General features: G+C 46.9%; 3 protein-coding genes and 1 non-coding gene across 4 annotated transcripts in view; 2 read left to right on the top strand and 2 right to left on the bottom strand.

Moving 5' to 3' along the window:
- Positions 1-2,650: 2,650 nt before the first annotated feature.
- On the top strand, positions 2,651-8,573 carry rps11 (ribosomal protein S11). Its single transcript, XM_080184445.1, has 5 exons — positions 2,651-2,736; positions 5,875-6,006; positions 6,766-6,841; positions 7,554-7,683; positions 8,404-8,573. The coding sequence occupies exons 1-5, from the start codon at positions 2,722-2,724 to the stop codon at positions 8,525-8,527; spliced, it is 477 nt and encodes a 158-aa protein (XP_080040571.1). The 5' UTR covers positions 2,651-2,721; the 3' UTR covers positions 8,528-8,573.
- Positions 6,614-6,696, top strand: LOC145339907 (small nucleolar RNA SNORD35). The gene has a single exon (XR_013886089.1). It is a non-coding gene; the product is annotated as a small nucleolar RNA SNORD35 (small nucleolar RNA).
- A 93-nt stretch (positions 8,574-8,666) lies between the features above and the next one.
- On the bottom strand, positions 8,667-16,631 carry LOC145339906 (trans-1,2-dihydrobenzene-1,2-diol dehydrogenase-like). Its single transcript, XM_080184446.1, has 7 exons — positions 16,542-16,631; positions 15,441-15,552; positions 14,508-14,671; positions 11,787-12,039; positions 11,458-11,582; positions 10,185-10,335; positions 8,667-9,528 (listed from the first exon to the last, which is right to left on the bottom strand). The coding sequence occupies exons 1-7, from the start codon at positions 16,629-16,631 to the stop codon at positions 9,392-9,394; spliced, it is 1,032 nt and encodes a 343-aa protein (XP_080040572.1). The 3' UTR covers positions 8,667-9,391.
- An 8,617-nt stretch (positions 16,632-25,248) lies between these two features.
- Positions 25,249-25,951, bottom strand: part of LOC145339904 (pleckstrin homology domain-containing family A member 7-like) — a 35,101-nt gene continuing 34,398 nt past the window's right edge. Inside the window, 1 exon segment of the mRNA XM_080184444.1 lies at positions 25,249-25,799. Within this exon segment, the coding sequence (XP_080040570.1) occupies positions 25,249-25,799 (551 nt within the window).

The raw sequence follows: 25,951 nt of genomic DNA, 5'->3' as shown, positions 1-25,951 counted from the left end.
GTGTTTGTGAGTTATAATGCCCACCTTTCAGCCAGTGCTGACTGCACACAGGATGGAAGCAGAATTTGTCTTTGCTTTGCTACTGATCACAATTTATCAAAATACCTGAACTCAGATCGCCATTGGACCATAGCATAGGAGGAAATGGAGTTTGAAAAGCCAGCCTCTTAATGTCATCTCCTGGAAGCTGTTGGAATGCCTGCCTGAAGTTGACCAGCTGCCCACCATTGGATGAGCAGTAACCCTGGTCTGATTGTAATTTTTTTTTATGCGGAGATTGCCAAATAGCTCTGACCAGGGAGTTGCTGAATGTGTGAGGTGTGCTCTGCACATCTGTCTGTGTGACATCGAGCTCCACTCCACAAGTGACCTGAACCTACAGAAGCACCAGGAGATACAAATTGGATGTTCTCCTGGTCAAGCGCTCACAGCTGCCTTTATGCCCATGAGTGTGGGCTCATTCATTTAGCATTTTTTTATTTTTAATAAAAGATTTAAATGTGGATATTTGCTTCTGTATGTGATTCCTGACAGGACATGGGGTGAGTTCATTCCTTTAACAATAGGCCATCAGATCTGTGGCAAGTGTTGCCACTGGTACAGATGTCAGTTTTGTAAGCTTATGTCAGTACTGATATATCATCCTCCTCCTTCAGGTACCAGGCCTTAAGAGGCCATTGACAGCCATAGATTTTCATTGGATTGGTCCATGATTATGATTGGCAAAGTACTGCAGTAGTTTTGCCTTTCCCTAAGGTGGTGTGGCTGATTAGGGAACTCTCCTGTTCTAACTGCCTGCCTTCAGGCACGTGGGAAGTAATTACAGGCTTGTACTCAAAATTGTTTGGCCCACTCTTTCCTTAGCCATCATGAGCTTCTGGCTCAGAGGAAGGGCTGCACCACAAGATCTCACCCACCAAAACCTCATCCCATCAAAACAAAACTCACTTTCCATTTACAATTCCTGTTTGAAAGAGCAGATTCTAAAGTAGTACTGCTGGGTATTCTTCACACTTCAAACATGTAATAATATCACTGGCCCACTATTTCCTGAAATCTGCTGATGGCGCTGCATAGACTCCATGTGTTACTCAACTCACATTTTCATATTTACTGACTTTGTGAAGAAAACAAGAATCAAGTATGCAATTAAAATATTGTGAGCATTCAGCTATTAAAATGGAATGTTCACATGCTTCAGAGAGAAATTGGATCTACGGTGATCCAGTGCAGAGGGCTGGTTAAGTGTGAACTGAATTGTAATGTTTGCAGCAGGTTTGTGTTTAATTCAGCTCTTAGTCAAAGCCCAATTTTTGTGCTTTTCTTAAACAGGGTAATTGACGGCACAATCTGTTGGGTCAGAGTCCTAGTGCATTCTATTGCAAGATCTGAACATTTTGTGATATTGCCCTCTCTGTTGGGGAAGTGTAAATAGAACCATAGAATCCCTACAGTGCAGAAAGAGGCCATCGGCTCATCGAGTCTGCATCAACTCTCAGGGAGAGAGGACCTTACCCAGGTCCTACGCCCGTCTCGCCCCTCCCCCCCACCTCTATTCCCATACCCACACATTTAACGTGGCTAATCCACCTAACCCACATATCTTTACATACTAAGGGATAATTTAGCATAACCAATGCACCTAACCCGCATGAGAAAGGAACCCAGAAGAAACCCACACAGACACAGGGAGAACATGCAAACCCTACACAGACAGTGACAAGAAGCCAGAAGAGAACCTGCGTCCCTGCTGCTGTGAGGCAGCAGGAGCTATCTGCAGTTGAGCAAGTGCTAATCTTACTCAGGGCCGTGCCTGGGAGTGTTTGATGGACATGATATGGAGATGCCAACGTTGGACTGGGGTAAACACAGTAAGATGTCTCTCAACACCAGGTTAAAGTTCAACAGGTTTATTTGGTAGTAAACGCCACTAGCTTTCAGCACACTGCTCCTTCGTCAGGTCACCTGATGGGGACAATTTGGATGGAGCTTTACTCTGTATCTAACCCCGTGCTGTACCTGTCCTGGGAGTGTTTGATGGGGACAGTGTAGAGGGAGCTTTACTCTGTATCTAACCCCGTGCTGTCCCTGTCCTGGGAGTGTTTGATGGGGACAGTGTAGAGGGAGCTTTACTCTGTATCTAACCCCGTGCTGTACCTGTCCTGGGAGTGTTTGATGGGGACAGTGTAGAGGGAGCTTTACTCTGTATCTAACCCCGTGCTGTACCTGTCCTGGGAGTGTTTGATGGGGACAGTGTAGAGGGAGCTTTACTCTGTATCTAACCCCGTGCTGTACCTGTCCTGGGAGTGTTTGATGGGGACAGTGTAGAGGGAGCTTTACTCTGTATCTAACCCCGTGCTGTCCCTGTCCTGGGAGGGTTTGATGGGGGGACAGTGTAGAGGGAGCTTTACTCTGTATCTAACCCCGTGCTGTACCTGTCCTGGGAGTGTTTGATGGGGGGACAGTGTAGAGGGAGCTTTACTCTGTATCTAACCCCGTGTGGAGTGTTTAATGAGGACAGTGCTTCTCACTCTATCGGGAGTTCATTCTTATTTTAAAGCAATGAGGCCAATCTGACCATAGCGTCCTCATCGCAACTACACTTCCGCCATACAGTGCCGGTGACGCCACTTCCTGCTGTGATGCCACTTCCTGCCGTGCGACGTTGCTTAAGGGACCCCGTAGGGGAAGTTCGCTCTTTTTTCTGGATCGAGGCGCGAGATGACGGACATTCAGGTGTGGGCCTCAGCGAGGCATCAAATATATAATATAACCCGGGATAGAGATATATAATATAACCCGGGATAGAGATATATAATATAACCCGGGATAGAGAGGGGCGGAGAGAGATATAATATAACCTGGGATAGAGATATATAATATAACCCGGGATAGAGAGGGGTGGAGAGAGATATAATATAACCCGGGATAGAGAGGGGTGGAGAGAGATATAATATAACCCGGGATAGAGAGGGGTGGAGAGAGATATAATATAACCCGGGATAGAGATATATAATATAACCCGGGATAGAGAGGGGTGGAGAGAGAGATATATAATATAACCCGGGATAGAGAGGGGTGGAGAGAGATATATAATATAACCCAGGTTAGAGAGGGGCAGGGAGATGTATAATATAACCCGGGATAGAGAGGGGTGGAGAGAGATATATAATATAACCCAGGTTAGAGAGGGGCAGGGAGATGTATAATATAACCCGGGATAGAGAGGGGTGGAGAGAGATATATAATATAACCCGGGATAGAGAGGGGTGGAGAGAGATATAATATAACCCGGGATAGAGAGGGGTGGAGAGAGGTATATTATATAACCCGGGTTAGAGAGGGGTGGAGAGAGATATAACAGAACCCAGGATAGAGAGGGGCGGAGAGATATATAATATAACCCGGGATAGAGAGGGGCAGGGAGATATATAACATAACCTGGGATAGAGAGGGGCGGGGAGAGATATATAATATAACCCGGGATAGAGAGGGGCAGGGAGAGAGATATATAATATAACCCGGGATAGAGAGGGGCGGGGAGATATATATAATATAACCCGGGATAGAGAGGGGCGGGGAGATATATATAATATAACCCGGGATAGAGAGGGGCAGGGAGAGACATAATATAACCCGGGATAGAGAGGGGCAGGGAGAGATATATAGTATAACCTGGGATAGAGAGGGGCGGGGAGAGATATATAATATAACCTGGGATAGAGAGGGGCGGGGAGAGATATATAATATAACCTGGGATAGAGAGGGGCGGGGAGAGATATATAATATAACCCGGGATAGAGAGGGGCAGAGAGATATATATAATATAACCCGGGATAGAGAGGGGCAGGGAGAGAGATATATAATATAACCCGGGATAGAGAGGGGCGGGGAGAGACATATAATATAACCCAGGATAGAGAGGGGTGGGGAGAGATATAACAGAACCCAGGATAGAGAGGGGCGGAGAGAGATATATAATATAACCCGGGTTAGAGGATATCCCCGGGATAGAGAGGGGCGGAGAGATATATAATATAACCCGGGTTAGAGAGGGGCAGGGAGATATATAACCCGGGACAGAGAGGGACGGGAAGAGATATAACAGAACCCAGGTTAGGGAGGGGCGGAGAGAGATATATAATATAACCCGGGTTAGAGAGGGGCAGGGAGATATCCCCGGGATAGAGAGGGGCGGAGAGATATATAATATAACCCAGGTTAGAGAGGGGTGGAGAGAGATATGTTATAACCCGGGATAGAGAGGGGCGGAGAGATATATAACATAACCTGGGATAGAGAGGGAGGGAATATAGATATATAACATGGGTTATCCAGGGTTATATATCTATAATATATATAATAACCCTGAGACGGAGGTATAAATTCAGAGCTAAATACCCCGGGGATAGGGCAAGTTAAATACAGAGCCAGGGATGGCCTTAGATATAGTTAACTAACCTTGGTTAGATTCTGCGATAGCATTAATCAGAGATCAATACAGTTAAATACCCAGGATAGTGGGAGCTAAATACCCCAGGATGGGGAGGAACATAACCTGAGATAGAGACAGCAAGAAATAATCCAGGATAGAGAGAAACAGTCAGAGAAGGGGGGAAAAATAATCCAGGATAGAGAGAGAAATAACCTGAGAGACTCACCTTTCTGAGCTGAGGCATTGAATACAAGGAAAGGATATGATTGCACTAGAGAGGTGCAGAGGAGATTCACCAGGATGTTGCCTGGGCTGCAGGGGTTGTTTTCCTTGTGTGGGGGGGTGGGGGGGGTGGGGGGGGGGGGGGGTGCGTAAACCTGACTGAGATGTACAAAATAATGAAGGATGTCGATAGGAAGAAGCTTTTCCGCTTGCTAGAGAGACCAATAACTAGGGAAATAGATTTAAGGAAAGGGCCAGGTCACAAGTTGGCTTACATTCACACTGCAATTAAGTCACTGTGAATATCTCCAAGTCACCACACTCTGGTGCCTGTTCAGGTATACTCCACTTAACATGGCCACTCCACCTAACCCACACATCTTTGGACTGTGGGAGGAACCCTGTGCAGACTCTGCACAGACGGTGACCCAGGCTAGCAATTGAACCCAGGTCCCTGGCGCTGAGAGGCTGATTTGAGGAATAGCTTTTTCACTCAGAGGGCGGTGGGAATCTGGAACTTGCTGCCCGAAAGGGTGTTAGAGGCAGGAATCCTCACAACATTTAAGAAGCATTTAGATGAGCACTTGAAATACCGTAGCACACACGGCTACAGACCAAGAGCTGGAAAGTGGGATTAGAATAGATAATGCTTGATGGCCTGTACAGACATGAAGGGCTCAGTGATTGAGAGAAATAAGCTGGGGTTGAGAGAGGGGCAGCTAACCAGTGATAGACCTAAACCAGGTAGAGAAGGAGAACTAAGCTGCAACTGGGGGCTCTCTGAATAGTTCCCCTTGTGCTGGGTTCCAGGGTGCTCTGCTCTCTCAACAAATCCCCTTTTTGTCCCTGCATGTCAACAATTAACTCAGCCAATGACCATTAAAAGGCACAGAATGCAAATAAAGTCATTGTAGTTGAAGACAATAAGCACCACATGGCTGAGTTCCACAAGTCATGATGTGGAGATGCCGGCGTTGGACTGGGGTAAACACAGTAAGAAGTCTCACAACACCAGGTTAAAGTCCAGCAGGTTTGTTTGATAGTAATCCCACAAGCTTTTGGAAACGGTGTTCCTTCGTCAGGTGTGTGGAAGGTTCCACAAGTGCATAGTTTGTTAGTTTAAAACACCAGGTGTAGAACTTCTGTATATGCTAAATGCTTTTTCTAGTTTTAATGCAGGCTTTCTCTAAGACCTCTGCATCTTTTCCCCATTGTAGACAGAGAGAGCTTACCAAAAGCAGCCCACCATCTTCCAGAACAAGAAGAGGGTACTCGTGGGCGATGGCGTCAAGGAAAAGCTTCCCCGCTACTATCGCAATGTAGGCCTGGGTTTCAAGACTCCACGCGAGGTGAGGTTCCAGCAGGCACACTGGTTGTTGTGAGGGTTGCTGAGTGGTGAAAAGCAGGTGAGGTGACTAGGCACAGCAAGGGACTCTTGCGAGTCCATTCCTCCTTAACTAAATGTAGCCTGACAAGTTGGAACCTGCCTTGGCATCAAAGGACAGTGGGGCAATGGTGAATGGCCTCAATTTGTGTTTGGCTGTGAGTTTGTCCCTATTTACTGCGAGTGCAACCTTTGGGAAATCTTTAACTGAGATTTAACATTATGAATTTCCCTATTCGTACCATGCTTTGACACCTCCCTGAAGAAGGGGGTAAGGTTGTGCCTGAGGTTCCCTCCTCCAGCAGTTTGTTCTAGTTGTTACCAGATTTGTCCTGGAAATGTGTGGAATTACTGAGTCTGCTAATTGCAGCCCAACCACCCTGATACCACAGAAAAACCCTGGGGAAGCAGTGAGCGAGATTTACTGTTGAATCTTTCACTCTTTCAGTGCAGTGGCTGCTGGGATTGGACAGTGAGCTCTTTCATATTCTGTATAAACTGCTGGACTGTTATGTTTTGACCTGGCATCTTGTGGTAAGCTGACTGTGTTTCCAGATGGTGGGCGTTGGGACTGCAAATGATGTTCATTCTCACGATGGTCTTCCAAGTCCAAGACACTGACGACATTGCCTGATGGCTTTACTGATGCAGCTCCCTGAGTCGTTACTCTAGCCCATCTCTCCATAATTCTCCATTTACATGGTGTGGTCTTTCTGTCTCCTAGGCCATTGAAGGGACTTACATTGACAAGAAGTGTCCATTCACAGGCAATGTGTCAATCCGGGGCCGTATCCTGACAGGTAGGGCTCACCCTGGTTCATCCGGTTTGTTTTCTGATCCAGAGGATGAACGAATGGAGCACTGTATATATCCTGAGGTCCCAGCATTGTGTTGGGTGTCCCTTGTTTGGTTTTTGACCTTCCCCTATTGGTTGAAGGTCATTGACAGCAAGGCTATAGACACTTCTAATCTCAGCTTCTCAACGGATTGGGTGCCGTCTTTCCTGTTGACTGTTTCAGTTTGCACCCACACGCACACCTCCCTCCGGCGTGTGTTTTGGGAGTTGTTGAACTTGTCGGTAACCGTTTCTGTTTGTGATTGTTAACCTTGAGGAATGAGGGTGGGAATTGACTTTAAATATCTAGGAGAACGAGTGTCAATACCATTCAGTTTAATAATGTAGTTGTAAAGGAATAATTGTCAGGTGTTTGCAAACCTCCTCTCCCACCCCACACACACACACGTGGGTCTAAACTTTGAGCAGTGCTGATATAGTAGGGGAGGATCTGCAGCATGGAAGCTCTGCTCTTTCTCTCACAGAGCAAATGTGCTCCAGTTGTGTGGAACAGGAAGCAGTTCCTTCTGATATTTGCCTAGAATCGCAGCTTTTAGCTTGGCTGATCTGAATGTTGTCCCCTTCTGCCTCTCTTTGCACGAGTTGGGATTTGTGTAACTGGAGTTATGGATGTGTGACGATGAGTACACTGCATGTTATGGTCTGTTTCCTGACAGGTGTTGTGATTAAGATGAAGATGCAGCGGACCATTGTTATTCGCAGAGACTACCTGCACTACATCAGGAAGTACAACCGCTTTGAGAAACGACACAAGAACATGTCTGTTCACCTATCACCCTGCTTCAGGTACCCTGCTATCTCCATCTGGATGCTATTAGCCTGTGTCTCCGCTCTGTTGGGTTTGTGCTGTGTATATAGTCTGTGCACTGTTTGGGGGTGATGATACTGAAACCCACAATGGTCTCCAGAATGAGGAGACTGGCAGCACCAAGTGCCATTCCCTGAGCAAAGTATCTGCTGCGTGCTCGCTGTCTGTCTCTCTGCAGAAGTGAAAATGTTGAACCGTTTTCATATCTTCCCTTTTGGAAACACTTTTTTGATTCCGTGACTGTTGCAGTATTCCTAGCCAGTGTTCCTGAACCCCAGTCAGACTGGATGAGGAAACTTTCTCCTTGTGTACACGTTATGGTGGATATATGGAGAGAGCAGTCCCATCTGAAATGGGTTAACTTATGGATGGGACCAGGGATTTGTTGGCTTCACCCATAGCAGCTGAGCATGTTTGCTTAGAAATTGCTCCTCTTTCCCCCTCATTTAGAATTTGGTGGGGGGTGTATTTGTTCATCATTTATACAACTACCAGCCTTTCGAGGCGCGGGAACATGTCTCCCATCAATGACAGTGGGAGCCAATGAGGCAAGACCAGTGGGTTGGGGAGTGGTGGAATGATTAATGATTCCTACTGCGACAACTCGTTCCATTAAATTTCCATTAAAGCTGTGTTTAGTGGACTCATTGAACAAGGGCAGCAGCACAGTGTTCTGATCCAGACTTGTCTTGTTTCAGGGATGTACAGAATGGGGACATTGTGACTGTGGGGGAGTGCCGGCCCCTCAGTAAGACTGTGCGTTTCAACGTCCTCAAGGTTACTAAAGCTGCAGGAGCCAAGAAACAGTTCCAGAAATTTTGAATATGACTATAAAGTAAAGCCACAATAAATCCTTTGTGAACAGACACTGCTGTGTGAATGTGACGTGTTTGTGTTTTCTGTTGCTGCTAATGTTAATATTGCTTTGCTGAGGTGTTTGTATTAAATCAGCACGGTATACTGAGGTTTGCACCAGATTTTATTTTGTAATAAATTCAATTTGGTCTAGGCGTGGTCCAGTTGAAAATCTGAGGCTGGGAAGATGTGCCACACATCTCGATAGCTCCAAATAAATCCCTGCATGATGGAGCTTGAGTATCACAACGTTACTGGCTTCTGGTGATTGGCACTGTGGTAACTGTATAATTTGAGCACTATGTTAAATCAGGTGTGGCATGGAGCTGAATAGCTAGTTTTCTCTTTCTGGGATCTTGTTGTGCCAGTCAGCTGGTGCACCTGTCTAGGCAACAGTGACACTGGCAGAGTGACCTCTCAGCTCACCCAGCAACTTCCCCACTGTCAACGCGGGGGATTGGTTTGCCCAGTTTACTGGAGATGGGATCGTTAACACTCAGTCATTGATCAAGCTTGTCTGAGTGGAAACCTGTTAGCTGTCCCTTCATGTCTGAGACTGAGTGGATGGGGTAGAACAGTTGCTGCTCACTGTGGGTAAGGGAAAACTTATACCGTTCTTGTTCCCACTTCAGTTTTATTAGGCTTTGGCCAGTGATAAGTTTCAGTAAAACTGGCACCGGTGTTGTACAGTATTTGGTGATGATTCACTTTAATGGGGGTATAGGTCACTGGTTGGCTTGCAGGAGTTTGTGTAGCAGTGACAGGCGAGAGCCAAGCAGTGCTATCAATTCAATATCATTGAGCAGTGGTGGAAGAATCAGGCAGTGTCTTTCAGTGATTATCAGAAGCCTGTCTGCCTCCGGCAGTGTCTTGGTCGTATACCACTCCCACCTGCCTTCGTGCCTCATCTAAAATACTCATTATCAGCTCACTCTCAGCCAGCGGCAGATCGGGGCATTCCTTCAGCCCTGCAATAAAAACACACCAGGTTAGGAAGCATGAGGCTCCTGTCTGAGTTCCAGTGGCTCAAATCTCAGTGCAGCCACTCACAACTACTAAATTTTCCAGTCCGGTGGGTCAGTAGGGGAGGCGATGGCCTAATGGTATTATTGCTAGACTATTAATCCAGAAACTCAGCTAATGTCCTGGGGACCTGGGTTCGAATCCCATCAGTGCAGATGGTGGAATTTGAATTCCAAAAGAAAAAAATCTGGAATTAAAAAGCTACTGATGACTGAAACCATTGTCGATTGTGGGGGAAAAACCATCTGGTTCAGTAATGTCCTTCAGGGAAGGAAATCTGCTGTCCTTACCTGGTTTGGGCACTTGTGACTCCAGAGCCACAGTAATGTGGTTGAGTCCCCTGCTTTTGGGCAATAAATGCTGGCTGGCCAGCAACGCCCATATCCCAAGAATGAATAAAAATAACAGCCACGTGGGAATGATTCACTCCCTGATCTGGTAGTTCAGCAGAGCTGTGACTATAACAAAAGCCCACCACTCTGTCCTCCTCCAAACTCCATATTCTGCCAAGTATACAGTGAACCGTTCTCTGCCCTGTTCAGAAAGCATTAATAAATTGTGGTCTATCTAGTGGGATCCTGTGTAACAGGAGGGCAGTTACCTTTCTGAAGACATTGTCGCACTCGCTCAGCTTCGTAGCACAGGCCTGTACTGTTAGTGAAGTTGAGGGGCTGGGGTGGAGCTGGCAGCGGGAACTCCTGCCTCTTCCCGTTTACCACCAGACTTGTGGGACACCACATAAAACCTGGAACCTTAAAGAAATCAAATGTGTCACAATAGAAAACAACATTCTTTCAGACTGACTTTTACTCGGAGTTTAGAAGGATAAGGGGGGAATCTTATTGACACTTACAGGATATTGCGAGGATTGGAGAGAGTGGATGTGGAGAGGATGTTTCCATTAGTAGGAAAAACTAGAACCAGAGGGCACAACCGCAGGCTAAAGAGACAATCCTTTAAAACATGAGGAATTTCTTCAGCTAGAGAGTGGTGAATCTGTGGAACTCTGCCGCAGAAGGCCGTGGATGCAGGCCAGATCATTGTGTTTAAGACAGCGATAGATAGGTTCTTGGTTAATGAGGAGTTACAGGGAAAAGGCGGGAGAATGGCAATGAGAGAAAAAAAAATCAGGCATGATTGAATGGTGGTGCAGAGTCAATGGGCCGAGTGGCCTAATTCTCCTCCTATCTCTTATGATCTTATTTCATCCTCCAATGCATGGTCAGCATTAGTCTGACAATCAATAGCCAGTGACGAGACAGAGTGGTGATGTGTGCCACCTGAAATATTCTGTGGGATCACCACATGACAATTGGGGGTGGGATTTTCTTGCTACACTTGCCCCAAAGTCGGAAAATCCCTCCCGAGGTGAGGGGTCTGCCCCTCACCTGCTCCGATTCTCACAGGGCACAGGACAGGAAAATTCTGCCCTGGTGATGACTGCAGTCTGGCTGCTGACAGAACTACCCCGTGGAACTGACTGAGTTGAAGTTTATCGGCAAGGACGTTAAATGTTGTGGTGTTGGTCTAAGTGCTGGGAGGCCTGGAGAGGAGAGGAGAGGAGGAATTCCGCATGAACTTCCCAGCTCCAGTGTCATTGGGTAATTATATCACAGGCTCCATTAATAAAAGCAATGACACAGTGCTGTACACACGTACACGGTGGCTTCTGTAATTATATTTGCTGTTGTGTTCTGGAAAAGCAGTCTGCATTGAGAAACCTCTTTAATCTTAATCTGTTTTGATGTTTTAAGTTTTCTTTGGCGTTCTATTTACTTTGCAGTTTCCCTTTAAGAAACTCCCTTTCAATTTATCCCTCGGTTGGTTAATCCAAAGAGAGAGACAAGCAGGTAAGGGTAGACGGAGAAAGTTACCGTGATTGTCCCCTTTGTCCCATTGATTATTGCCTGGTTAGCAAGCTGTATTGCCATGGTTACAGTTACCAGGGCCATACGTTTTCTGGAGTACTTCAGTACAATGGTTACTGCTTCATCAACACCTGCAAAATACAACAGGACCAAGTTATAAAGACCCTGGACCCTTCCGTCACCTGGAGTAGATTGGTGATGGACTGTATAGCTCACTCATACACATCAGGAATTGGCATCAAGAGTATATCTTGGAGAAAAGCAGAGACTGAGTGTTTTGGAGTGAAAAGATTAGGATGGGTATTAACTGTCTCTGGATGTTATTCTGTACTTGCCTTTCTCAGTCAGGAATCCTGTGGCTTGTACAGATTCTGGTTTCTCTCCACTGAATACCATGCAGACAAACTGTAGGCAGTAACAGCCAATATCAAGCAACACTCCTCCACCCAGCTCTTTCTCCACCAGGCGTGGCGTCTGCAGCATACACGTCCCAAACTCAGCTTTAACCATTTTGATTTCCCCCAAGTCATTCTGGGACAGTAAACCCCGGATGGCGTTAGAGACGGGAAAAAAACGGGTCCATAAACCCTGTCGATACAAAGACCAGAATCAGGTAACAGAGAAACTCACTCCTCATAACTGACACATTCTTAGAATCAGCTTGCAACAGAATTTACTGTACTCCTGAAAATGCAGAAGGTGTTTAAGTGCAGAGCCAGTGCACCTCATACAGTTAGAACTTCCTTTTTATTCATTCACAGGACATAGGCATTGCTGCCTGCTATTACCTGTAAAAACTCACATTCCAACCATTATCTTGTAAATTGAGTTTGTGTCTATATTTGCCCTGTTTGTGAACACAATTCTGACTCACCTGAAGAAGGAGCTTGAGACTCTGAAAGCTTGTGCTGCCAAATAAACCTGTTGGACTATAGCCTGGTGTTGAGAGACTTCTTAAGCGTTTATTGCCCATTTCTAGTTGCCCCTTGAGAGGGCAGTTGAGGGTCAACCACATTGCTGTGGCTCTGGAGTCACATGTAGGCCAGACCGGGTAAGGACGGCAGATTTCCTTCCCTCAAGCACATTAGTGAACTATTGAGCTACACAGTCACAGCCAGAACTCAGGAGGTCTTAGATTCAAGTCACACTCCAGGACCTTTTTTTACAATTAATTAGTGGGGTTAGGGATGGGCAATCAATACTGTCCTGCTCAGTGATGCTCACAATCCAATGATGAATACAAAAAATGTGGGCATTGCTGACCAGGCCAGCATTTATTGGACATTAAAATAAAAACAACATACTGCAGATGCCAGAAACCTGAAATAAAAATTCTGGAGAAACTCAGCAGATTTGGGAGAGAGTCAGATAGACGCTACAGGTAGTGCCAGACCTGCTGCATACCCTGTTACGGGCATCCCTAATTACCCTTGAGGAGATGGTGAAAAGCCACCTTGAACTGCTGCAGTCTATGTGGTGTAGGTACAACCACAGTGCTGATAGGAAGGGCATTCCTGAATTTTGGCCCAGTGACAAAGAAGATATAAGTCCAGATCAGGATGGTGTGTGGCTTGGAGGAGATCTCCTATGTGGTGACATTCCCATATGCCTGCTGCCCTTGTCCTAGATGGTAGAGGATGTGGTTTTTGGAAGTGCTGTTGAAAGGACATCATTCAGGCTGCTCCTTCAGTGCAATACCTAGGAAGTGCTGCTGTGTCAGAGGGGCAGTCTTTTCAATATTAACCAATTTATTCTCTCAGATTCAAAGCCTTTTCTTGAAGAATTGTAGAGAATCCTCCTGATTTCCAATGCTGCCCCCTCAAGCAGCACCACTAAAAAGGATAACATTTCATTATGGGATCTTACTGTGTACAAAATGGTTATGCTTTTTTTCTCATACCAAAATGAAGCTTAATTTGAATATATTCAAGAAAGGAGTGAGTTAACCTGACATCAGTCATTGGCAAGTACTGGAATCTTACTAAGAAAGTCTTAACAATTCATTTAGAAAGCATCATATGATTAGAACTCAAGATGATTTTACAAAAGGGAAATTTTGTTTGACAAATTTGAGTTCTGTGAGGATGTAACAAGCAGCGTGGGTAAAGGGGAACCAGTAAATGTCGCGCATTTGGATTCCCAAAAGGTCTTTGATAGGATTTCACAGAGAAAGTAAATGTAGGGGTTGATTTGTTAGCTAACTAACAGGGAAAGGGGAGTCTGGATTGGTTAACATGGATGACATCATCTCACGTGAGAACACCATCCACCAGGGACACGGTAAATACTCTTGTGACTCGGCCAACATTGTCTACCTGATACGCTGCAGGAAAGGATGTCCTAAAGCATGGTAGATTGGGGAGACCATGCAGACGCTACAACAACAGATGAACGAACATCGCTCAACAATCACCAGGTAAGACTGTTCCCTTCCTGTAGGTGAACACTTCAGTGGTCTCGGGCATTCGGTCTCTAATCTTCGGGTAAGCGTTCTCCAAGGCGGCCTTCACGACACATGACAGCGTAGAGTCGTTGAGCAGAAACTGATAGCCAAGTTCCGCACACATGAGGACGGCCTCAACCAGGATCTTGGGTTCATGTCGCACTATCTGTAACTATCTGATCATTTAGGACTGAGATGAAAATACTCCTCATTGAAAAGGTTGTGAATCTTTGGAATTTTCTAGCCTTGAGGGTAATGGATGTTCCATCAGTGAACCTATTGAAGGTTGTTACAGATTCTTTTTGTCTTGGAAACAAAGAATAAGCTCCGAAAAAGTCACGTGGATTCGAAACATTAACTGTTTCTCTCTCCACAGAAGTTGCCAGATCTGCTGAGCTTATCCAGTGCTTTGTTTTAATTCCAGATTGGGCTGTATTTTGCACACTCTCTCACACACATTCAGGATGTTTTACTCTGTATCTAACCCTCTACTGTATCTGTGTTCAGAGTACCCAGTACTGACACTGGGTACTTTTCCAGTTCTCAAATCGATTTGTGTTCTCGTCAGTTTGAAGTTTGAAAAGCATTTGTTTAATAAAGAGAATAAACTCACCTCCATGAGAAAGCGGTCATTGTCTCGAGCTGCACTGACTAGTTGTCTAACCTCCTGCAAGTTCATGGCCATGGGTTTCTCACACAGAACATTTCTCCCAGCTCTCAGCATCAGCAGAGCCACCCTTAGGTGCTCAGGATTAATGATTCCCACGTAGACAATGTCTGACAAACGAGGAATACGTTAGTATTGTCAGAGTATTACTGCCAAACAGTTCTCGTCATGCTGTTCCTATCACTGTCACAGTGTTACCAGACTTATTATCACAGACTATTACTGTCACACTGCATTACAGATTAGTATCAGGCTGTTAGTGTCACAGATTATTACTGCCATACAGTATTACTGATTACTATCAGATTATTACTGTTTTTCCAGCATTTTCTGTTTTTGTTAATGTCACAGTTACTGTCACATTGTATTACTAATTACTATCAGACTGTTACTGTGATAGATTGTTACTGTCACATTGTATTACTAATTACTATCAGACTGTTACTGTGATAGATTGTTACTGTCACATTGTATTACAGATTACTGGCAGACTGTTACTGTGTCATGATGTGGGTTTGCCGGCGTTGGACTGGTGTAAACACAGTAAAAAGTCTGACAACACCAGGTTTTAGTCCAACAAGACTGTTACTGTCACAGACTATTTTATCAGATTGTTACTGTGACTGACGGTTGCTGTCACACAGTATTTCTGATTACTATCAGACTCAGTGTCACACAATGAATATCCCATTGCTGTCACACTGCCACCTCCCTCCCCCACCCTCTCCCTCCCCCACTCTCTCCCTCCCCCACCCTCTCCCTCCCCCACCCTCTCCTTCCTGTTACTGTCACACTGTCCCATGTCATAACATTGGATGTTTCTGGGATCTCCTTGTGCTTGGCCAGTATCCCCAGGGCCGGTGTAATGGGAATACTCACCTACACTGGGATCAGTTGCCAGCTCCTCATATGAACCGTACGATTTGGGGATTTGATGTCGCTCTGCGAAGTCCCGGGCTCTGGAAGAATCCCGAGAGGCCACGGCGACAGCCTGGGAAAAGGGAAGGAATCCACTTCTAAACTGGGTTCAGGGGGATGGACTGCCCGCTCCTCCTCCCCCTCCCCACAGCCCCCCCAACCCCCTGCCCACTACACCCCCCCCAACCCCCTGCCCACTACACCCCCCCCAACCCCCTGCCCACTACACCCCCCCCCCCAGCCACCCCAACGCCCCACACAACCCCCTGCACCCCCGTCCAATCTCCGCTCCCCCCCCCAGTCAGCCCCAAACCCCTGCCCACTACACCCCCACCCCCACCCCCACCTCCGCATCCGCCCCCACCCCCGCATCCGCCCCCACCCCCACCCCCGCATCCGCCCCCACCCCCACCCCCGCATCCGCCCCCACCCCCACCCCCGCATCCGCCCCCACCCCCACCCCCACCCCCACCCCCACCCCCGTATCCGCCCCCTCCTCTCTACCATTCCAACATTTATTTTGTCTCTAACTCGCTCGATCCATCTCAACCTTTTCTTTGTCCTTTCCACTCCCCCCCCTCCCCAATTCTCCCTCCCCCTCCCTCCCCCTCCCTATTCCTCTTTCTCCATCCCTCTCTCCTTCTCCTCCCTCTTTCTCTCTCTCCCTCCCCACCTCTCTCCCCTCCTCCTCCCTCCCCCCTCCCTCCCTCTCTCCATCCCTCTCCTCCCTTCTTCCTTCTCTCTCGCTCTCTGTCCCTCCCCCCATCCCCCCCCTCTCTCCCCCTCCCCTCCCCTCTCCCTACCCCCCTCCCCTCTCCCTCCCTACCCCCCTCCCCTCTCCCTGCCTACCCCCCTCCCCTCTCCCCCCCTCCCCCCCTCCCCTCTCCCTACCCCCCTCCCCTCTCCCCTCTCCCCCCCTCCCCCCCTCCCCTCTCCCCTCTCCCCCCCTCCCCCCCTCCCCTCTCCCCCCCTCCCCCCCTCCCCTCCCCTCTCCCCCCCTCCCCTCTCCCCCCCTCCCCTCTCCTCTCCCCCCCTCCCCTCTCCTCCCCTCTCCCTCCCTACCCGGTGGTTCTCAGGAGGGAGGGTTTGTAAAGCCACCATGAAGTCATGGCTGATTCTGCCGGCGCCGCAGATTCCCCACCGTGTGGCCATTGCCGGGTTTGGGAGCAGTTCCGGGACTGGGTGTTTTATAGCGGACGGGGGTTAATCACTAACAACCCGCCTGGTTTACACAATCCACATTAATGAATCATCGGGGTTTAAACCCGGGGAATTGTGCCTGGAATCAGAGGCTGCTGCAAACTCTGCAAATTCCTCAATGCACAGCTGGTTTTCAGCAACATCTGGAAATCCCTCAGCAACTCCGCCTCCGGCTTTAAACCATCCAGTCCCGGGAACAGGCACAGGGGGATCCAACTCCGCTCAGAGTCACACACTCTGGGCACTGGGCACCTGAACAGTTACCCAGCTGGTACAGTGGGTTAGTGCTGCTGCCTCACTGCGCCAGGGACCCGGGTTCAATTCCGGGCTTGGGTCACTGTCTGTGCAGAGTCTGCACGTTCACCCCATGTCTGCGTGGGTTTCCTCCGGGTGCTTCAGTTTCCTCCCACAGTCTGAAAACTGTGCTGGTTAGATGGATTGGCCGTGGGAAATGTATGGGGTTATTGGTTATAGGACGACAGAGAGGACCTGGTAAGATACTCTGTCAAGATTCAGTGCAGACTCGATGGGCCAAATGGCCTCTTCTGCGCTGTATAAAATGTTAAACAGATTAAAGTCTCATCTACCATCTGGGTAACTGCATAACTGACTATGTCCATTAACCAATCTCCCCATTTACCTCCAACCCAACCCAACTACCCATTCAACCTGACACAACTCTCCTGAGGCACTCAACCCCTCACCTACCTCTCCCAGATCCAATTAACATCTCCCCACCTCCTGACCCTAAACTCAAACTCAAACTGACCAGAGGAGAGTTGATGCTGTAGAAAGGTGGGGATTTCCCCCCATCGCCCATCCCTGCTGTTTTCTGATGGAGTTCCCAGAGGGAGCTGGAGCTCTAGTTTCTGGGGAAGTTGGACTGGGAAGGCCCCAGAGAAAACTTGGAGCAGGGATGAGTCGGGATAATTATTGCTCAGAGCATCAATCTGATGGTGATTAGACCATAAGACCTAGGAGCAGAATTAGGCCACTTGGCCCATCGAGTCTGCTCCACCATTCAATCATGGCTGATATTTTTCTCATCCTCATTCTTCTGCCTTTTCCCCATAACCCCTGATCCCCTTATTAATCAGGAACCTATCTATCTCTGTCTTAAAGACACTCAATGACCTGGCCGTCTGCAGCCTTCTGCGGCAAAAAGTTCCACAGATTCCCCACTCTCTGGCTGAAGAAATTCCTCCTCATCTCTGTTTTAAAGGATCGTCCCTTTAGCCTGAGGTTGTACCCTCTGGTTCTAGTTTTTCCTACTAGTGGAAACATCCTCTCTACATCCACTCTATCCAGGCCTCGCAGCATCCGGTAAGTTTCAATAAGATCCCCCCTCATCCTTCTAAACTCCGAGTACAGACCTAGAGTCCTCAACCATTCCTCATACAACAAGCCACTTCTCGGAAGATTCAGGCTGTTGTGGCTGCCTCAGCTGTCTCAGAAATCACTTATCAAACTGCTCAGAGGTCCAAAACCACTGCAGAAAAGTTGAATGGACTGCAGCCAATGTAAAGGCAGCTCCACCTTCTGAAGGGTGGTTAGGGATGGGCAGTAAATGCCTGTAATGATCTGCTCACTTCCCATCCCAGTTTAATATCCCAGTCAGTCTAATCCCACTCTCCTGCTTACTCTTCAGAACCTTCAATAGCCCAGCCAGTCTAATTCCCTTGATCCCATTCACACATTGGAAATTTAATGTGTGACTCCATTCCCTATTGGATGGAAATGGGACAATTGTAGGAAGTATCAGCAGTCGTTCCCTTGGAGCCAGTTTGATCATTCCTTTCGGGATCTGAAAGTCTTTAATGTGTCAGCTTCAAAGCCTCTCCTGCAAATAACTCAACATGTTAACACAAAAGCAGACAGTTTCAGCAGAATGTCTGGGTCAGGAACACACCAGATTCCTCCTGAGGTCACACCCTGGCTGAACTGCTGAATCCTCAGCCACTCACAACCAGTCTGTATCAGCACAGATTTGATCAGTAGTTTCTCCTTCTAATATTCAATCCCAAATATTTGTCCAGCTTTCATTTAACCGAGTTAATTCATTCACCTTTAACTAGTTCACAATGTCTGTTCCAAGGACCTGTTAATCTGTGGGAGAACAATTTATGATCTTGAGACTTTGTTTCAAGTTCAATGATGTTGTGTGCATCTCTGCTGATTTTAGCCTGTTTATGTTTGGAGAAAATGTGTGTGAGATGTGGAAACCAGAGCACCTGGAAGAAACCCACGCAGGCATGGGGAGAATGTGCAAACTCCACACAGACAGTGACCGGAATTGAACCCGGGTTCCTGGTGCTGCGAGGCAGCAGCGCTAACCATTGTGTCATTGCTGCGTGCAGTTTATAAACACACTTGTTGAAATGTTCAGAATGACTCTTAAATCTAGTGGCTCCTATATTGGCCCTGTGTTGTATACCTGTCACTTTGCTGTGCTATCTGTTGGTGGGTTAAGCAGAACACTTTGTAGGGTAGCAGGAGTGCTAGGTTACCTGATACCAGGGCGGCACAGTGGTTAGCACTCCTGGCTCATAGTGCCAGCGACCTGGGTTCAATTCCCGGCTCGGGTCACTGTGTGTGTGGAATCTGCACATTCTCCCTGTGTCTGCGTGGGTTTCCTCTGGCTGCTCCGGTTTCCTCCCACAGTCCAAAAGACAGGCTGATTAGGTGCATTGGCCACGCTAAAGTCTCCCTCAGTGTACCTGTACAGGTGCCAGAGTGTGGCGACAAGGGGATTTTCACAGTAACTTCATTGCAGTGTTAACGTAAACCTACTTGTGGCACTAATAATAGAAACTAGAATCAGGAGTAGGCCCTTCGAGCCTGCTCTGCCAGTTATTACGATCATCGAATTCCCACATACCCCTCGATCCCTTTAGTCCCAAGAACTATATCTAATTTCTTCTTGAAATCACACAATGTTTCAGCCTCAACTACTTTCTGTGGTTTTACTTAAAAAAAAACAGTTTTTGGGCTAATATTGAGGCCCAGTTCCTTTAACCCTGAGACATGGTTGGTACTTTGCCCAAGTAGTCATTCTTCATGCTTGGGTCGAGATGGTTGCTATTTGTACAGTTTAACCAAGACATTTACTATTGAACTTAATGAATGAATCATGGAATAATACAGCACCAAAGAAAGCTAGGTGGCCAGTTGTGCCTGTTCAAGCTGTTTGAAAGCGCTCATCGATATTTAGCACAATGCTGCTTTTTCCTCACAGATCTGTACATTTTTCTACTTCAAGCATTTGTCCAATTCCCTTGCAGATGTTTTTTATTGTCTCTGCCTCTGCTGTTTGAAGAAAAACAGTCTGAACTGGTTTAATAACTGCCCTAAATTAATCCTCTGGCTAATCTACTCAGGGATCTTGTTTTTGCCTTCCTTAGACCTGAAGGATTTTCCAATTTCCACCAGCAATTTGTAATCCAGAAAAATTACCAGCAATTTGTGTTAACTTTAAGAATCACATTTAAGGTTAATATTCTTTAAATTCTCCACTCTCCCACGCTTACAGTAACTTCCAGATGCTGAGGGCAAAATGGCACTCTGTTCACAGATGCTTTCCAGCAGGAATCATTGGATTGTAGAGGGAAAGCTGTCAGCAGAGTTTCCCCAGTTAATACTTTCCCCTCAACTATTCCCACCAAAGGTTAGCTCATCTGCTCAGTACCTCATTGCTTTTTGTGGGATCTTATTTTGTGCAAAAGATGAAAGTAGCATCATACTTCAGGGTTATTGCATGTGAACCTCTTTCTGTGTCAAGAGTGAGTCAAAGGGACTGAAGCAGTGTTAATATCTGGGTGTGTTTGTCAGATTTGAGTGTTCGGTTCCATTCCACAAGGCCTGATATTTAAGTAGCAGTGGTGGTCTACAGCAGGGCTTGAATAACATCTGTGTTATGCTGGTTAATGCAGATAGTATTGCACCCAGCTAGGCAATGACCATTTTGTACAAGAGAAAGTTCGGCCGTTTCCCCTTAACCTTGAGCAACGCCACAAGCCCAAGATCTGCAGCAGTGCATGATGCAGGCCAACAATGATCTACTTGGCACCTGGGAATAGGTAATAAATAGCACATTTTCGGTTTCCTATATCCCGAGAACAAATTTATTTAACACAAGACTGAGTAAACTTAAGGATTCAAATAAGTAACTTTCAATAAGTTTAGACTGCTTCAGTGATTGGTTACAATGTGATAATTTCACCTCTGTAAAGATTTCAGTGTGTTCAGAATGGTTCTAATTTCCATCAACTCAAATACAGAAAACATTAAATGCAGATACAGCAATGATAGAGGATGTTTCAGGCATTTCAGCAATGATAGAATCCCTACAGTGCAGGAGACCATGTGGGTCATCAAACCTACACTAACAACAATCCCACTCTATCCCTGTAACCTCATGTATTTACCCTGTTAGTGTCAGGGGGAAACTAAGGGGCAATTTAGCATGGTCAGTCCATCGAACCCGTATATCTTTGCAGTGTGGAAGGAAATCAGAGCACCCGGAGGAAACCCATGCAGACAAGGGGAGAATGTGCAAACTCCACACAATCACCCGAGGCCAGAATTGAACCTGGGTCCCTGGCGCTGTGAGGCAGCAGTGCTAACCACTGTGCCACCCTGCAGTGGCAGAGGACACTTTAGTGATTTGTGTCATCTTATGGATGACCTTTTAAATCAGATGTCACTGGACTTTTCCCGTCTCAAGTTCTCCATTTTGCTGTTCTCAGGTTGGATCTCCTCCAATCCAGAGACCTGCCCATCACAAAACTCAGCGTTTCCCCTCAAGTACCAACACTGGAGTCCATTCCATCTTTCTGTCTCTCTGTGTCTGGAGGGACTGAGGCCTGGTGCATCCCAACAGGAAAAAGGAACTGGATAGGTGGCCTGGCTGGACTCGCCACCACAGGAAGACTAGCCACCTTCCTCACTCCTCCTTCAGGGAGTGGGATGCCCAAGGACTGCTCAGAATATTATACAATGGTAGGCTGGTGTGTCCAGAAACAACCACATGAGAAGCAGTTGTGTAAACTCTCTCAGTGTGATGGGACAATAAGAACATAAGAACTAGGAGCAGGAGTCGGCCATCTGTCCCCTCGAGCCTGCTCCGCCATTCAATAAGATCATGGCTGATCTTTTCATGGACTCAGCTCCACTTACCCGCCCCCTCACCATAACCCTTAATTCCTTTACTGTTCAAAAATCTATCTATCCCTGCCTTAAAAACATTCAGTGATGTAGCCTCAACTGCTTCACTGGGCAGGGAATTCCACAGATTCACAACCCTTTGTGTGAAGAAGTTCCTCCTCAACTCAGTCCTAAATCTGTTCCCTCTTATTTTGAGGCTGTGCCCCTAGTTCTAGTTTCACCCACCAGTGGAAACAACTTCTCCACTTCTATCTAATCTATTCCCTTCATCATCATATATGTTTCTATAAGATCTCCCCTCATTCTTCTGAATTCCAATGAGTATAACCCCAGTCTACTCAGTCTCTCCTCATAATCCAACCCTCTCAACTCCAGAATCAACCTAGTGAATCTCCTCTGCATCCCCTCCAGTGTCAGTATATTTTGGAGACCAAAACAGTACACAGTATTCCAGGTGTGGCCACACCAGCACCTTATACAGCTGCAACATATTCTCACTGTTTTTAAACTCCATCCCTCTCGCAATGAAGGACAAAATTCCATTTGTCTTCTTAATTACCTGCCACATCTGCAAACCAACTCCTTGAGATTCCTGCACAAAGACACCCAGGTCCCTCTACATAGCAGCATGCTGCAATTTTTTTTTAACCAATAATAGTCCATTTTGCTGTTATTCCTACCAAAATGGATGACTTCACATTTACCAACATTGTACTCCATCTGCCAGACCCTCGCCCACTCAGACACTTTCCATATTCCTTTGCAGACCTTCAGCATCCTCCGCACACTTTGCTCTTCCACCCATCTTAGTGTTATCTGTAAATTTTGACACACTACACTTGGATCCCAACTCTAAATCATCTATGTAAATCGTAAACAATTGCAGTCCCAACACTGATCCCTGAGGAACACCATTAGTCACTGATCGCCAACCAGAAAAACCCATTTACCCCCACTCTTTGCTTTCTGTTAATTAACCAATCCTCTATCCATGCCAATACATTACCCGTAACACTGTGCACCTTTTATCTTATATAGCAGTCTTTGGTTTGGCACCTTGTCAAATGCCTTTTGGAAATCCAGGTACATCACATCCACTTCACTTTCTCTAACCCATAACATCTAACACAAATTCTGTTATCAACCTCTATCCCAAAGAGATAATGGCAGCTTTATTAACACATGTTTAGAAGTTCCTCTCTGTGGAACCACTTCACAATTTCTCTGCAGAAATCACATCACATTCACTAACGATCTTTCTCACACTCCTTCATGTGATTCTTTGCTGTTCTGCACCACATCCTTATCCAAAAAAACTATCTCCATCAACCTGACTCTCACCACCTGCATAAAGTACAAAATCTTTTTGACCACCTCTCCCGGCCTGTTCATCAACTTCCTGACCTGCCCATCACCTCCCTCTGCCCACCAACCACCTCCCTCTGCCCACCAACCACCTCCCTCTGCCCACCAACCACCTCCCCACCCATCCACCAACACCCCTCCCCAGCCCGTTCACCATCTACCCCCGTCCATTGACAACCTCTGCTGCCCATCCACCACCTCCCCCCACCTATTGACCATCTTTTGCCCATCAACAACCTCCCCCGGCCTGTCCACCACCTCTCGCCCACTGACCACCTCCCCCGGCCCGTCCACCACCTCTCGCCCACTGACCACCTCCCCCGGCCCGTCCACCACCTCTCGCCCACTGACCACCTCCCCCGGCCCGTCCACCACCTCTCGCCCACTGACCACCGCCCCCGGCCCGTCCACCCTTTGTAACTAATGTCTGATGTGTTAAAGACCTGCTGTTGGGCACTAATGAATGATCTGAAACAAAAACATTTCTCCAATATAAACTCCCCTGCCAGGTATTTCTAAGTTCCTCCATCTACAAGATGCTTTTGCAGCAACTTGTCACGATTCCTTTCACAATGCCCCCCTGAGCTCAGGCACCCACACTCCTGGGCACCCAAATAGAAACAGCAGCAGCTACAAGTTCCAGTCTGACTCAGAAATACATCACTGTTCCTTCATCATCGCTGGTTTAAGAGCTCCACTTCCTTAAAGGGCAAAAGGGGATTGCCAGCGATGTCCCAGCCCAGGAAACCTTCCTCTTAAACATTGTTGCTTCAATCAGGATTCTCCAACCTCTGTATCACAATCAAACTCTTGGTTTAATTTCACTCCCTGTAAACTCCACCAGCTGCATCTCACTTTCGATTCAGCACCTTCCAGCTTTCTGCTCTCCACACCCGTAAATCAGAACCGTGCCCGTTTCCCCGACAGCAGCCGTCGATAATGGTTAAACTCCACAACTCACACCTCCGCTAGACACTTGTTCCATTGCTGTCTCCTTTATCCTTTCACCATCATCTCTTTAATCTCTGCTACCCGCTCCCCAACCCTATCAAAACCATCCTCTCCCCCTGCCCCTGCCTCTGGATTTGCTTAAAATATTTTTTGTTCCTGGAGGCAGATCATTGTCTTGAGAAATTAACTTTTACTAATTCACCTCAATCTGTGTTTGCTGTTAATTACTATTGAGATAGATTATATACATACATACTGAGTATCTTTTATGTTTTAGTTTAGTGCAATTTATTAAGATTAGTGAAAATTAGTTCTGAATTTGGCTAGTTCTGCATGGAGGGCCCAGGGATCACTGAGGGTGCAGAGGGGGGGTGCTGGGGATGTGTGAGGGTTCAGGTTACAGGTTTCTGACCCTCACACAGCCAGCTGACAGGTCAGTGCGCAGTGTCTGGGGGGCAGGACAGTCAGTGCTAACCCAGTGCAGCAATCAACTCGATTCCGGAGTGGGTCACAGCCAGACCGGGAGCTCAGGATGTGAGGATGGGGATCGGGTGGAATCTCCAATCCAATACTTCAATTCGTCAACATCTAAAAATGGAATTTCCTGGAACCACAAACCAATTTTGTGAATTAACAAACTGTTATTGTGGAATTGCTCCCCCTTCTCTGTAACTGTTCTATTTTACAGTGAACTCCTGGGTGGATTCTCTCAGTGTTAATGCTGTCAGTGATGTATAATATTAGGAAGTGGTTAGTAACAGTGTTGAAATGTCTGGGTTCAGCCCATCTCTAAATCTTCCAGTTTTAAACATGGCTGTCACTGGGTGAGTGAAGTCACTGATTGGCCACTCACCCTGGCCTATCATGTTGCTTTGACCGTGTTTGTCATCGGATTCAGATCCCAAACTGACCATCTGCAAATGAAGAGTGTCCCCCCCCCGTCTCCGTGCTGCTGATTGGATGGGTCTGGAGGTGTCAGGGACAGTCCCCTTCCCCCTCCCCCCCCCCTCGCCTCACCCCTGGTCAATGCCCCAGGCCCTGTTCCATTTTCAGGCACAGTCTGGTTCCCCTTTGGGTCCTCCCCAATCAGCTACTCCTGAGGAGGCTTTAAATTTGTCTAATCTTCCATAACAATGAATCTAACATCACCGAGAGCTCTTCCTGTCGGACTCATTCCCTCCATCTCCTCTGCTGAGTCTGGATTGGGGGAATCCTTCTGTTCCCCCAGTTTGAGATTGGCTGGTTCGATCTCCAGTGTTAAACTTTGATTGGTGGAAATGTTTTCCTTTGTTAAATATTGATTGGTTCTTTCCCTTTGGTTATTTTGCCCTGAACACGGATTGGTTGACTGGTGGTGAGATCCTGAACACAGATTGGTTGACTGGTGGTGAGATCTTGAACACAGATTGGTTGACTGGTGGTGAGATCCTGAACACGGATTGGGTGACTGGTGGTGAGATCCTGAACACGGATTGGGTGACTGGTGGTGAGATCCTGAACACGGATTGGTTGATTCTTTGTGGTGTTGGAAATTGAAGGCCAGTCCATGTTTCTGTGGGCTGGATTGAGACATGGTTTCGTTCTGTGTATCCTGATTGTCCATCAGCTCCTCCTGTTTCTGCAACTCGGCTAAAGCTTTAGCTAAAAAGGAAAATAAGAAAATCAGACATCACATTAATGTTAAATCCAAAACCAAACACTGAACTATAACAAAACTGCAATATCTCTCTGCCTCACATCTAACAGCACACAGGCTGATTGTCAGAGCACATCAGAGAACACTCAGTGTTAGA

This window comes from Carcharhinus amblyrhynchos, unplaced genomic scaffold (genome assembly GCF_965287045.1).
Source record: "Carcharhinus amblyrhynchos unplaced genomic scaffold, sCarAmb.v2.hapA scaffold_733, whole genome shotgun sequence".
NCBI classification, from domain to species: domain Eukaryota; kingdom Metazoa; phylum Chordata; class Chondrichthyes; order Carcharhiniformes; family Carcharhinidae; genus Carcharhinus; species Carcharhinus amblyrhynchos.
This window is presented reverse-complemented; position numbering and strand designations above follow the sequence as displayed.